This window comes from Staurois parvus, unplaced genomic scaffold, assembly GCF_062004578.1.
Source record: "Staurois parvus isolate SC_StPar_1 unplaced genomic scaffold, SC_StPar_1.0 ptg000394l, whole genome shotgun sequence".
NCBI classification, from domain to species: Eukaryota; Metazoa; Chordata; class Amphibia; order Anura; family Ranidae; genus Staurois; species Staurois parvus.
The window spans coordinates 8,027,558-8,042,786 of NW_028318190.1; the positions used below are offsets into that span (position 1 = coordinate 8,027,558).

Sequence of the window (15,229 nt, forward strand, 5' to 3'; positions counted from 1 at the left end):
AATGGCTGAGAGCTCTGATCAGTGCATTCTGTGTGGGGAGAAGATTCTGTCAGAGTACAAAGACACAGCCAAGGGGATTGCTGCATTAACATCGCTTGTTGGTCAAACGGAAAAAAAAAACAAAGAGTGTACCCAGCTTTACTCCATGGAGTTTGCTTGTACTCCCTGTGGGTTTCCTCTGGATACTTGAGTTTCCTTCCACAATTCAAAGACATGCTTGTAAGTTATGTGGCTCCTGTCTAAATTTGTACCTAGTTTATGTTTGAATGTTAGTTGTAAGATGTGATGTGGACTACAACATATATACACTTTTATTTGGTACACCTTGCTAGTGGCCAGAAAATATCCCCCACACCATTACACCACCACCAGCCTGAACCGTTGATACAAGGCAGAATGGATCCATGCTTTCATGTTTGTCATATTCTGACTCTATCATCTGAATGTCGCAGCAACCAGTTTGCCCATTTTCCTATGACAACAAGCCATTTCTTCCCCATTCTGATGCTCGGTTTGAACTTCAGCAAGTCGTCTTCACCACATCTAGATGCCTAAATGCCTTGAGTTGCTGCCATGTGATCGACTGATTAGCAGTTTGTGTCACCAAGCAATTGAACAGGTGTACCTAATAAAGTGGCCGGTGAGTGTATGTAAAGCCCTGTGCAAACTGTTGGCTCCATATAAATACCTGTAATAATAAATAAATCTAAAGTATAGGAATAACTGAGAGGACAACATCCTAAATATCAAGAAAGAACAAAAAAATTGCTTCATCAGTTTGAGTGCATAATGGAGGGGAAATCGGGTAATATCTTGCAGTCAGAAAATAACCATTTGAAGGTTCCTCAGTAGAAGTGAAGTTGCGTTTTGTATGTAGCTGGAATGACACCATGGGGCAGCTGATTAAATAGTTAGTCAATGCAGTGGTGGTAAAGTGATTTGGCACAGAAAAACGAAATGGGATTTGATTCAAGAGTGCTTGTTCAGACCCGGTAATGTGACACTTTTTATGTGCTAGAAAATACTGTGCCTCCACTTTATTAAGCCACTGCTACGTAATACTACCTCTCTGAGAACTCTAACTACTAGAGAAGCCCTATCTTATCTTTACAAAGCTCTCCAAAACCATGTGTCTTAATCTTTATCCCCATACTGTACTCAATACGACAAGCCTCCAATAAACTTAGAAACATTAGAGGACTGGGTGCCAATCAGTCGTGAAATGCTCCCACAACATACAGGCCCTGGAAAATTCTTATATGGTCCTCTCTCTCTCTGGTACTCTACCCCCGCATGTATAGCAGAATGTGTCCCCAACTTTGCTTGGGGTGCTGAGTGGTGTTTAAAACTGCATTAATGTCATATTTTTACTTTTATATAATTTTTCTTTTTCTATGTGCACAGGTTAAACAGATTGAGAAGAGGGACTCTGTACTTACTCCAAAGCAGCAAATTGAGAGGCTGACCAGGCCTGGATCCTCCTATTTCAATTTGAATCCCTTTGAGGTATTCCTCATCTTGCATAGATTTTGTGACTTTAAAATGTATCTTTTTATGCATAGGTCATTGATAAACAACCTTTAGAGCCTAACAGGAGCTACAACTCTCAGCATAGCCTGCTATGTATATAATCTAGTGCCTTCTGAAAGGTATTTAGCTGGCTGTCTCAGAACTAGCATAAAACAAGCAAATATTTGTTTCCATTGGGTTCTCAGGAAGCAGTGAAACCATTATATTAACAAATCAGCTAAGCAACTATTATTTGCAGAAGAGAAGACCAGCAACACTTTTTCCTATACTACTGCTTGGAGAAATGGTCTTCTAAAAACTGGCAGTTGGGTTTGGAAGTTGATTTTGAAAAGGTCCAACTAGCTCATATTTAATAATACCATACCAGTACCCTACCTCCACCTTGCTGGCATCTGAGGCGAAGTGGAGCTCTGTGCCTATTGGTGATCCAGCCAGGGGCCCATTCATCCGGTCTGTCAAGAGTCACTCTCATCAGTCCATAAAACCATTGATATTATCTGTCTTCAGATATTTCTTGGCCCAGTCTTGACATGTGTCTTGTTCAGTGGTGGTCGGGTTTATGCCTCCCTTACCTTGGCCGTCTCTCTTACCACCTTGTACTTTTTGGCACTCCAGGTAGGTTATGTTAAAAAAAAAAAAAAAAAAAATTCAGACGCTCCACCCTAGCAATTACTGGTAAACTGGGGAGTTGATTTTATGTGTTTATGTATTTTTAGTAAATTGATAAAGAGGTGCTGGAAAAAAATCTTTGTATTGAAAGGACCATTCTTTTCTTATTAATGTTTCCATCTGATAATGCTTAGTGTCTTGATCAACATCAAAGATGCATATCTCCATGTGCTCATCTTTCATGGTGTCTAGCAATTTCTCTCTTTTGTAGTGGGAGAAAAACTAACCAATTACTGATACTTTCCTTTTGGGGTAACATTAGCCTATTGGGTGTTCACCAAAGTGCTGGCACTGGTTCTAGGACTGGTATGTCTTCAGGGAATCTTGAGCATCGGTTATCTTGATGATCTTCTAACAGCTAAATCATTCTCCAAACTGCTAACCAATCTTATAATCGCTGCAATAATCCTGGAGTAGTTCAGCTGGTTTCTGAACCTGAAAAAATCATCCAATTCCCTTCCTCAGGTTAGAGTACTTAGATCGCGTTCTAGATACCAGCATGGCCAGTATTGCTTCTACCATAGAAATCTCCGAAGCACCGGTCTCATGTCAGACCCTACAGATGGAAGTTGATTCACCTTTTCCTGGTTCTGGGTGTAGTGGTGGCTTCTTTTAAAGCAGTCCCTTATGTGCAGCATCATACCTGGATTCCTCAGAAGGAAACACTGTTGAAATGGGACAAATCTTCCCTTTCCTTGGACAAGGAAATACAAATGAGTTGAATGATGTGGGTATCTCCTTTTCTTGTGGCTTCTCTCTCCCATGCTCATTTCCAGGAAATCCTTTTGGATGGTCATGTCAACAGAAGCCAGCCTTCATGTTTCGGAAGAGTGCTTGAATGTTGGTTGATTTCGGGGTGAAGGCATGGTAGAGGAACCTGGTCTATCGATTCTTGTATTGGAGCTCAAGGTGCTTTGCACGGGGCCAGTTTTCCTAAAGGTCATTCAGTCAAGATATAGACAGACAATAGCAAGGCATATACCAATTTGCAAGGAGAAACAAGAAGCATAGATCCATGGGCAGAGAGAAATGGAGACCCTGCAAGTCTCCCGTTCTACACTGAATGTAATGCGGTGCACATCGCACTGCATTACATTCTTTCCCGACCTCAATGACCGGGAATCTGTCGAACGGTGATCTTGAAGTGATGTCACATCACGTCCAGATCAGGAGAAGGGGAGGGGAGCGAATGTGTCCGCTCTCCTCCTCCCTCCCCTATACCACATCCCGCTGCACCCACCGAACCAGTCTCGGACTTGCAGATGGACAAGTGGAGCCCGGGACATATAGCAGGGGTGGGGGAGAGGCTGACACTGTAGGCCGTGTGGAAGCAATCGGGCGACAGTGCTGCTGCCCGATTGATTCCACCTGACAGGTGAACCGTGCTGCTTGCCCGCAGCAGGGCTAGGGGCAAAAAAAACTACCTGCCCGGCGCCCGGAACTACATGTCCTGGGCGTCTGGCGATAGGAATTGGATATCACTGAGTTCAGTAAAATTCTTAATTGCCGGTAATTTCATATACTCATTTATACTTGCATAAACGAGTAAACACGCAAGTAAATTACTGCACTCAAATTAATAAGTTTCTATTTTTGTTCTGTTCTCAACGCTGTATCACTGATATTTACTCAGCTGTGTGCAGTGTCCCATGAACAACAATGCATCTCATTTCAGATCAGTAAAAAGCTCAACATTTTTTACTCCCGTGACCAACAGGCCTTGGCATTAAATGTAATTTTCTAACTTGTATACAAAAACGCTCTATATGAGCATTTTTTTCTGCCAAGGGAACTGGCATTTTTTTTAAGCCCAGTGTGCATGGACCCTTACTACAGCATTTAATTTTTTTTTTTATTCCTCCTCCTCTTAAACAAACCAGAAAAAAGTTATGATTGTTACCTTTTTTGTTAGCTGAGATTGCTGTCTTGCATATCCCAGGACACAGTGTGTTACCAGCCACAGCATGCATACACCCGTTTGCTTGTCTTCCTGCATAGTTGTTATGGCAGTGGTATTCCTTACTGTCATGGCTCAAAATGACTCCCAGAGATTACAAAGTTAGGCAAGCACAAATTATTTAAAGTGTCTGATTTAGCCCTCATATAGTTTACCCTGTCATTTTAAACTGACAAAATAACCATCATAGGTGTCGTTTAAAAGTTTTCTAAACTTTTAATACAGTTTAGATCTTCAAACTTAAAAATCTTTAATCAAACAATATTTCTAATTAATTTCTGTGTTTGTTACACTGTATTTTTTTTATAGGTGCTGCAGATCGACCCAGAGGCTACTGATGAAGAACTAAAGAAAAGATTCCGTCAGGTAGTTATAAACTTTAAGTGCCTGGTCATAATGGTGATTTAAGAATTGAAATCGCACCTGAAATCTCATCTAATGAATGTGAATGTCAGTGTCTTAACATTTGCTATTTGCTGCAGCGCAATTTCTAAAGTGATTCTTGCATAAATTTTTCTGCAGTTTTGTTGCGATTTCACATACATAGAATATAATGGAAATTGCACTGCAAATTGCAAGAAATCATTGAAAATCTCCACAAGTAACAACAAAGTCTTCAGAAATCACACCTGAAATCACGCTGAATTTGCACGATTTGAAATCGCAACCGAGTGACTGGTGATGAAATTGCACACAAATCGAGCAATTTTTAAATTGCACTTCCATTGAAGTCACTCGATTTCAAAGTTGGATGTCATTCTGACTTTAGGTGCAATTTGCAAGACATCTGCGGCTTGCAAGACACAGATGTCAGTCACACCTGAAGTAGTGCACGCACTACCTTAGAAATCGGTGCGGTTCCTACCAAGTCTGAATCACCGATATGACCGCTTTAATTGTGGACAATGGGGTGCGACTTGCCATGCGATTTTCAACTCGCATGGCATGACAAATCACATGGCAAGTTTTTTTCTTTTACAAAGAGTTTTGAGGGTTAAGCAAAGACAAATCAGACATTCAAAATACAAGTTCAATGATCAACAAATATAAATTGTACTGGGCTAGTGGAAGTCTTTTCAAGGTATACATTGATAGGTGCATACACTGAAATGTTTACATAAGAGTCTTTTAGAAAAGGATGTGGGAAGGAAAGGGGAAGGGAACATTAAGCAAACCATTGAAGTTCACCGACAATAAAGACTCTATAAGAAATTATTTTACAGCATCAACATTATAAAAAACATAAGAGGCACAGAAAAAAAAAAAAACCCCTCCAGAGAATGATTCATGTTCTAAACCTTGGATCTGTAAAGAGATCTAGGTTGCAAAGATAGTATTGCAGATATAACCCAGAAAACAGCAAACACAAACCGTAAAATATGTTTAAAAGCAGATTGGACAGAAGGATAGAAGAGGACAAACAGTGGAAAGACACGGACAACAACAACATCAAAAAAAAAAAGAATAAGGGGGGAAGAAGGGCTCCGGGGCGCTCGCAGCAGACTCCATTCTTATATCGACAGAAGGGACTGATCAAATCTTGAAGGTTGAGCTATATCCAACCAGGGACGCTAAATCCACAGAAATTTTGTATGGGTATCCAACAGTATGGCAGTCAGTTTTTCATTAACCATTATGAAGTTCATCCGATTTCTGACTGCCTCAAAACTAAGGAGAGGAGTTTTCCAAGCTCTCGCGATTGTCAATTTAGTTGCCATAAATAAGTGTGACTCCAGCTGCCGCTCAGAAAGGAGGAGGCCCTCCAGTGGTTTAAATAGAAGCGCTTCGTATGGGTTACGCTTAATGTCCATGTGAAACATAGTGCAAAGAAGGGCATACACCCTAATCCATAGTCGGCTTACTTTAGGGCAAGTCCACCAGATGTGGGCCATAATGCCCAATTGTTGGCATCCCCGAAAACAGACCGGAGAATATGAAGGAATAAAACTAGCTAGACGAGCAGGCATATAGTACCATCGGTAAAGAATTTTGTAAGCATTCTCAAGGATAATGACATTCCTGGAACATTTGGATATTGCTTGGGTCATGGTCTGCCAATCCTGTTGATCCAAGGACCCTCCTGATTCAGACTGCCAGCGCTGGTGATAGGAGCGAACCGGAGGGGTTCTAGAAGATATAATAGCGGAGTAAATCAAGGAGATCAAGCCCGGGGCATGAGGTCTATGTCTACACTGGCTTTCAAAGGGGGACAGACGGTAAGGACCCGGGAGCGCGCGTATTAGTGTATTAATAAAGTGACGAAGTTGAAGGTAACCAAAATGTTCCCGTAAAGGGATGTTATAAGAAGAGCGTAAAGTTTCAAAGGTAATTATTCTAGTGGGAGATAGAAGCGAGTTAACATCATAAAAACCATGTGTCTGCCACCAGGCAAACTGTCTAGGATTATCCCTTACCGGAGGAAATAATGGGTTATGGAATAGACGTAACAACGGCAAGTGAGGGGAAAAGAGGCCAGCGGAGTATTTAATAGAATCCCAAAGACACAACGAAAACGTCAGCGTCGGGCTAAGGGTAGATGGACGTTGAGAGATAGGAAGCCATGGCAAGGAAGAGAGCGGTATCGGGTGAGAGTCCATCATATCCACAACAGCCCACAGGGGGAAGTGGTGAGATGCATGAATATGGGCTAGAGGGGCAATGTTAGCTGCCAAATAGTAGGACTGGAGATTTGGAACAGATAACCCACCCACACTCCGGCGCGCAAATAGGATATGTTTGCTAATTCTGGGTCGAGAAGAGCTCCAAATAAAGGACAGAAGTTTTCGCTGATGAGTACGAAGTATATGCGAAGGTACTGGAACCGGTAAAACACGAAAGAGGTATAACAGTTTAGGAAGATAGGTCATACATATCGCATTAATTCTGCCGAACCATGATAACGGAAAATGAGACCAAGATGACAATAACTCGGACAGCTCATGAAAGACATTGGGAAAGTTAGCCTGATACAGCCCGTCATATGTCGGGGTGAGCTTAATTCCTAGATGTGGTAAGGCGGAAAGCCATTGAAAAGGGAATGTTTGTTTCAAAGTCAGCAAGAGTGATGGTGGGAGGGTGACCGACATAGCTCTTGATTTAGCAGGGTTGACATGTAAACCCGAAAGAGTTGCAAAAGAATCGAGAACCGCGAGCAAGTTGGGCAGAGTAACCCCCGGGTTCGAAATTGACAATAATATGTCATCTGCAAACAAAGACAATTTATGTTGGGAGCCCGCGGCCTCGATCCCCTTAATATTAGGATGCATACGAATGGCTTCAGCCAATGGTTCCAGGGCCAGGATAAAAAGTAAAGGAGAAAGCGGGCAACCTTGCCTAGTACCTCTAGCAATCGAAAACGTAGTGGACTCAAAACCATAATATTTAAGCTTCGCTTGAGGGGAAGTGTATAGCGAAGAGATCCACCGTAGGAACGAAGGGCCAAAGCCAAAACGATGGAGGACCGATAGGAGATAAGGCCAAGATAAAGTGTCAAAGGCCTTGTTAATATCTAAAGATAAGAGCATCATATCAAATTTACGAGTGTGGGCCAAATGTTGCAATTGTAAAATACGTCTGATAGCATCTCCAGCCTGCCTGTGAGGAACAAATCCCACTTGGTCTTTTTTGATCAGACGAGAAAGGAAGGAATTCAAGCGAGTAGCCAAAATCTTAGTAAGAATCTTCATGTCGATGTTGATAAGAGAGGCCTATAATTTGCCCAGGAAGAGTGATCTCGATCTGGTTTAGGGATCATAACCACATTAGCAGTTAAAGAATCCGGGGAAAAATTTGAACCTCCCTTCACCGCGTTAAACATATCTGCAAGGTGAGGAGCGAGCACATCAGCCAATTTCTTGTAATATAGTGCCGTGTAGCCATCGGGGCCTGGACGTTTACCCGTTTTTAGATCTGCTATGCATTGCAAAACCTCAGATACTTGGATATTACGATCCATCAAGTCCTTATGGGCCGACGTTAAAGTAGGTAGGGAAAGATGAGATAAAAAGTCAGAAATTGACTGAGGATCAGCCTGAGTAGGATCAGAATAAAGTTTAGCTAAACGATACCGGAACTCTTCCAAAACTGCTACCGGATTGCTCGTTAGGGTATTGTGACGAGTGCGTAACGATATTGGTTTAGGGTGCTGCGCAAAAGAGCGCAGTCTACGGGCTAACATAGAGTCCGGTTTGTTTGCTTTACTATACCATTTCTGGCGAGTCCAACGTAAGGAGCGTTCAGCCTCATCCGTTAGGCAAAGATCTAACTCTATGCGGGCCTGATCCAACAGCCGACGGTTCGACGGGGAAGGTGACTGTTTAAATTGGGCCGACGCAGAAGCTAACTTCATTTCCAACTGACACTGTTTAAGCTGTCTTGCCTTCTTTTGTCTGGAGGCTATTTGGATAATATGTCCTCTAAGAACTGCCTTGTAGGCTTCCCATAATGTTACTGAAGAAGAGACAGAACTGGAATTTAATTGGAAATATTCCTGAGACTTACGATGTAATTCCGCCTGAACCTCCCTCAGTGAAAGCAAAGAATCATTCATTATCCAGGAAGAGAAGGCTGGCCTACTTAGGAGAGAACGGCAGACCACCAAAATAGGTTCATGATCCGACCATGGAACCGTTCGAATAGAAATAGCGCAAACTAAAGGGAGGTGTTTACACGAAACAAAGGCATGATCAATTCTGGAATGAGAGTGATGAGGGTGTGAATAATAAGTGTAGTCTTTCCCCTGAGGATGTAATTCACGCCATAAGTCTACCAGATCATGAGTAGTTAACGCACGTACAAAAGACTTTGCCGATGTAGAAGGGCCAGAACGCTCCGCTGGATATTTATCCACTGTGGGGTTTAGCACTAAATTTGAATCCCCTGCCATCAAAAGCGTTCCCCGCTGATGCGTAGCCAGGAGAGAACATAGGTGTGACAGAAAAGGTCCAGGATTAACATTGGGAGCGTAATAGGACACTATGGTAACGTCCACCCCATGGACCGTGCCCTGGAGCAAAAGATATCTACCATTGGGATCAGCAATACGCTTCACACAGACGAACGGGGTTTTACTATGGAAGGCGACCAATACGCTTCTCTGTTTAGTGGGGCCCGTGGCCTGAAATATCTGAGGGTAGCGTGCATCAAAATATTTAGGGGCAGAAGTAGTAGAGAAATGGGTTTCTTGTAAACAAGCAATATCAACTTGACGAGCCGGGAGAAACCTAAATACTTTTACCCGTTTCTGCGGAGAATTCATCCCCTGGACATTCAAGGATAGCCAGTTCAGCGACATGGAGACCTAAAAAAAGGAAGATTTAGTCCACCGCGATCCCCGGGAGCCCTAAAAAAAAAATTTACAAAAACACACATGACAAAAGACAAAAAAAAGGGAGTAAAGAAGGAAGAAACGGACAAGAAGACATCTGATATACGTGCAAGATATCTGAGAAGCATTAAGATTAATTCAAACAATATAACAGTCAGCTGTGGGTAAAATACCCACATAGAGGCTAGGTAGCGGGCGGGACTGAAAAAAAAAACCAGACCGCTAACCAGCACGGAGGGGGACACGACTGTCCACCGGAACAACTCGGCAGTAATATAAATTCTAGAAATATTATACAAACAATTTAGGCTAATACACCTATAAACCAGCAATCCAGAGCTCGCAAGGCACTGGAGGTCTCAACCAATCTGGGCAAAAAAAAACAAAACGCAAAGGTTTGAAATCCCTGAACAGATCCAGAGCCTATTCTAGAAATTGGCAGCAAAAAATAAGAAATCCACGTATGGCGGAACTATATATTGGCGGCCATCCTCTATACATCAAGTCGCGGAGACTTCCTGAAAAAGCTGGACTTGTAGGGATCGGAGAGCCTGGGAACCACTTTGACTGGGAGGAGATTTACGCAAAGGTTGGGAATTCCGAAGGCGTGCAGGGACTGAGGCCTCCTCACTCTGAGATTGTGGCAATTCCAGATTAAGCTCACGAAAGTGACGTCGGAGATCCGCTGGCAAAGAGGCCTGGAATTGACGCCCCTGCGAGGAGAATGCGAGCTTGAAAGGGAAACCCCATCTGTACTTGATATCCGCCGATTGAAGAATTTGAAGATAGGGTCTTGGGGTACATCGTTTGGCAATCGTAACTGGGGACAAATCCGCGAACAGATGAACAGAGTGGCCCTGAAACTCCAGAGCCGAACGATTCCGAGCCGCCTGCAGTAGACATTCTTTAGTGCGGTAATAGTGGAATTTAATAATAATGTCTCTGGGTGGTCCCTCCGTGGGCTTGGGTGCTAAAGCTCTATGGATACGGTCAAACTCTAGGCGTTCCATAGGAATCCCCGGGGCCAACTCCTGGAAAAAAGCAGTAGCAGTACCCTGCAAATCGGTAATTGCCTCGGGGATTCCGCGGATGCGGAGATTATCTCTGCGCGCCCTATTCTCGGCATCCTCCAGCTTATCTTTTAAAGTATCCAGCTCAGCATGCAAATCCTCCACTTCCTGCTCATGACCCTCCAGGACTGTAGTCGCCAGATCCATACGTTGCTCCAATTGATGGGCACGAAGGCCCAACTCCTTTAGACCTCTCGCCAGATCAGAAGATAATTTACGTGAGGCAGCTGTAACCTCCTCTCGCACTATAGCACGGAATTTGTGTAGCAAGGCTTCGGGATTGTGCTCAAGAGATTCAACCATCCCTGATGGAAATTGCCGCTGGCTATCGCCATCAGACTCAAGGTCACCTGGGAGTTGGGTGTTGTCGTCAGGCTCAGGCGGGCTAGGAATCCGCTTAGCGGTGTGGCCCTGCGAAGGGGATTGCTGTTGGGCCCGAGGCTTAAGCTTATTACGGGGAGTGCGGTGCATCGCCAGGCGTGGTACACAGGATTCCAAAGCACTGACAAACTATTGAAGTAGTATGCTAGGGTGTAAAAGCCCAATGACCGAGTAAAATATTTCGGTGGCACGTCACATGGAGGTCACTTTGACATATTCCTCCTGGCTCGTGCACGTGTCCCCCTCCGGGGGGGGTGTTCACAAAAGATTCATCAAACGCTGCAGACAGTAGACTGTAAACGGATATAACAACCAAGCTGGGTGTGTAGGCTTTGAGGGGGCCAGCAAGAGATATCCCTGGTACCCCTGATGTGTCCCCCTGGGATTGGGGTTAATAATGAAAGCGTCTGCAGGCCACCAGCACCAGCCCCACAGGTAATCAATTACCCAGAGTCTCACAGGAACCCTGCAGGGACAGAAAACACCGCGGCCTCACGCTGCGGTAGGCCGCGTATTCTGTGAGCCATTTGCCACTTGTTATACTGTTGACAAAACCCTTGTTACAGCTTTGTGATTAATCTTTTGGTGTCATGCTCAGGGCTCTCAAATACAGGGTTTGGACAAAAAAATGGAAACGCTACATCATCTGCAGGTGTGAAGGTGACTACATGTTTCGCGTTGAAAGCGGAAGTGATGTAACCACCTTTTGCTTTCACTGTGTGATGAGACACCTAGCTAAAAGGTGGAAAGCTTTTCTTTCTTCATTCACAGCGTCTTCACGGGATTGAGATTGAGCTCTGCAGTCGCTTTTGCAGCAGTTATTTTTTTTTTGTTCCAGGTCACAATCATGATGCAATGACTAAGGACTAATTGTCTGAAACCTGTTGGCTGTTTTTTCAGTAATGTACATGTTCCTAAAGTTATATTTTTTTGGATATTAGCTTGAGTGCTGACCATCCCTGTTTTCATTCTGATCTGTGGGATGCATCGGCAGTCTCCGGGTCTGGGCACCAGGCAGGGCTGTAATTGAGGATAGCAGAAGCACCCTCACACCAGTTTTCCTATATGCACTTAATACAAGTGTTGATTGTTACAAAGGTTGCTTGTCAGTACTGTCAACCATTTGAAGTTTCTGTATTATATTGGATTTTGGTCAAATAATATTTAGTGTATTTTGTATTTCACTATCAAAGGATGTATAACTTAAGTGTTCTTGCAAGAACACTTATTATCTCACAAATATATTCTTATTCTTATTATTATAGCCAAATTTGACACGCTAACTCCTCCCACAGTTTTTACACTACAAAGACAAGTAATATATCAAACGTGCGGATTGTTCCCAATCTGATTGCTATTACTTTGTGGAACGTTTCGCCGAATCGTTCACGAAATATCGCGGTTTTTGTGGTGAAATTTTCCCATAGGAATGAATGGAGCTACTAGAGTGGCAGCAGAGAAAAGCTTCAGTGTGGAAGGAAAAATCAGAACATGATTTCTAAGCTGCCATCACTCTGTCATTTTCAAGCCCACCTACACAAATCGTATATCAAAACGTTCAGCTAACCCTGCTGTCACTAAAAATGTTCACGGCTAAGCCATAGTCCTGATAGTTTTCACAATATGACCATTTGTTTGCAACTCACCCCTCCCATTGACTTTCATTGAAACTTCACTCACAGTCACCTGAAATTTGAAGGGACATTTTTAAACTGCGACTGTGCCTTCATTTGTAATATTTCAGAGACATACTATACATCAATTTAGCTCTGCTTCTTGTGATTCTCACAATATAAAGCTCTTCGCTGTAGCATTTATACTTTTAAAAGTACAAGTGTTTGAAGATGGCAATCGCCAGTTAAGTTGGCAAGTTGCAGCAGTGTGTTTAGAAAAGCCTGTCCGCTTCCTGTGACTGAGTGAGTTGCTATAGCAACCAAACATGACTCACGGGGCAGCTGAGTGACCAAGTTGAAATGCAGTTCTCACTCTATCAGGCTTGCCATGTGCACTGCTTACATTTCATCAATCATTTGGTTAGGGTTGGATGCAAGAACACTTCACACAATTTCCCCAGAAATTGTAGATTTTCTAGTTTTAATATAGTGTACATGTGAGGGAGATCCCACAAGTTCTAAACCTTTTTTTCAGCATGTTTTATTTTTAAAGGATACGTTCACCTTTTGACTAAAAATAACAAAAGCACACTTTTCTGCAGGTAAAAAAAGTGCATTTATTATTTTTGGTTGCAGGAGCCTGGAAAGCAAGTCTCCTGCAGATCTGTCAGTATATCTGCGTGCCGTACGGAATGTTCCTAAAGGTGAACTTAACCTACACACAGAAACAAGTTTAAAGGATGTTATTTATTGTGTGTGCATGGGGTCACATCTTTTTTTCACTCAGAACTTTTAAAGGCTCTGATTTCTGGTTTGCATTAAAACACAATGGTCATGCTTTTCTTCTTATAATGCAAGTCGGTCCATTTAAGTACGTGTTCCCTTTAGCTGCTAATGTTCAAAACGCAACATTTAGTACAATAACCATAATATCGAGCAGCAAGAATGTAAAATGTTAAATCTGCATGAAGAACTACTCTAAGATAAACATTACAATGATCGTTCAAATTCAGCATTCACCTAATATACTCTATTTTTCCCTTTTAACCAAGCCTTATCCTTTTTTATGGACCAAATAACTGGAACAGATATCTGTGTGCCCTAAAGTCAGGAATTGACTCACCAAGGATGAAATTGGCACTTTTCAAGATGTGATGGCTGAGTTGGAATTCCCTTTATGGAAAGATCTGCTAGTAGAAACCTGATGTCTAATAAATCCTGCAGCTCCCAACTGCAACTGTAGGTTGTGTTTTGAGTAAAATAGTAGGAATAAAAAAGGGGATTTCTAATTTGTACAATATAGGACACAGGATCTTGGACTTAACCATGGGTTATATGCAGCCTACCTTCAAGCAATTGAACATAGGCCAAAAAAAAAAAAAAGCTGCAGCGACATCCTCTAAATATGTTAAATCAAGAAAAGATCAGTGGGCAGGTTCATCTCATTTCATGCTTACAGTCATCATTAGAGCCAATAGTCTAAAGCAGGGTCTCCAAACTTTCTAAACAAAGGGCCGGTTTGCTTGGAGGGCTGGACTGAGGCCAGTGGGAGTAGAAAATTCTCCAGTGTCAGTGGGAGTAAACAATGTCTCAGGCTTGATGGTCAGTGCGAGCAAAACAATTACATAATGCCTGTGGTTAGTAGGAGGATCAATGCCTCCCATTGGTGTCATTATAGGGAGTAGTGCCCCATCATTGGAATAGAGGAATAGTGCTCCACCACTGCTGTCAGTGGAAACAAAATTGCCCCATAATTCTTATCAGCAGGAGGAATGGTGCCCCCTCATTGGTGTCAGTGTTAGGAATAGTAGCCCAACAGTCGTCTGTGGGAGGAATGGTAACTCATTGTGTTATTGGGAGGAATATTGCCTCATATCAGTGGAAAGAACAGTGCCCCAGGGATTGCTTACAGGTAAGCAAAGGGCCACATTTGGCCCAAGGGCTACTGTTTGGAGGCTACTGGTCTAAAGGATAGGGTTCCTCCTTTTCCTGCTAAATTGCACTATACCAGATCTGTTATTGGTTCATGGGCATTTCAGCATCAGGCATCTGTTTTCCAGATTTACAAGGCTTCCGTTCACATGTTTAAGTTTTACACGTAAATGTACAGGTCTTATCTGATGCCTGTTTAGTCTGTAAGGTTCCGCAAGTTCTGAATTTTGTCAAGCCGTTCTTTGACCCAATGTTACATGAGCCTTTTCAGCGCACCCCTCGGTTGGACTGCTTTTTGGACATTCCATAGTTAAAGTGGAAGTAAACCCACTTTGTTAACTTTTACCTACAGGCAAACCTTTAATAAGGCTTACCTGTAGGTACTATAAATATCTCAACGTGCACTGTTTAGGAGATATTTACAGTGTTGTCACTGGCGCATGCGCACTCTGCTCTCGATAGACTGTGCGCCACAACCGAAACTCCCTTTGTGCATGTGTGGGAATGACAACATCATGGTTTGGCCAATCAGATAACCGCAGCTCGCGAACCCTGAAGGAAAACCGGGGTGAAGATGGAAGCCTCGTGAGCCGTGACAGCGATATGCTGGAGGGCTTCATTTTCAGGTAAGTTGTTCATAATGTACTAGTATGTGATGCATACTAGCACATTATGATCAAGTAGGTAGATTTTTTTTTTTTTTAGAATTTTTTTTTTTTTTTTTTTATTGGGCGGTTTACTACCGCTTTAA

The 15,229-nt window shown here is 42.8% G+C and overlaps 1 protein-coding gene across 2 annotated transcripts in view; it reads left to right on the forward strand.

The window, feature by feature from the left end:
- Positions 1-15,229, forward strand: part of DNAJC8 (DnaJ heat shock protein family (Hsp40) member C8) — a 52,524-nt gene that overhangs the window by 11,387 nt on the left and 25,908 nt on the right. For both annotated transcript variants that reach the window (XM_089686311.1, XM_089686312.1), the window contains exons 2-3: positions 1,405-1,506; positions 4,466-4,522. In XM_089686311.1, the coding sequence (XP_089542437.1) occupies positions 1,405-1,506; positions 4,466-4,522 (159 nt within the window). The remainder of the gene's footprint in view (positions 1-1,404; positions 1,507-4,465; positions 4,523-15,229) is intronic.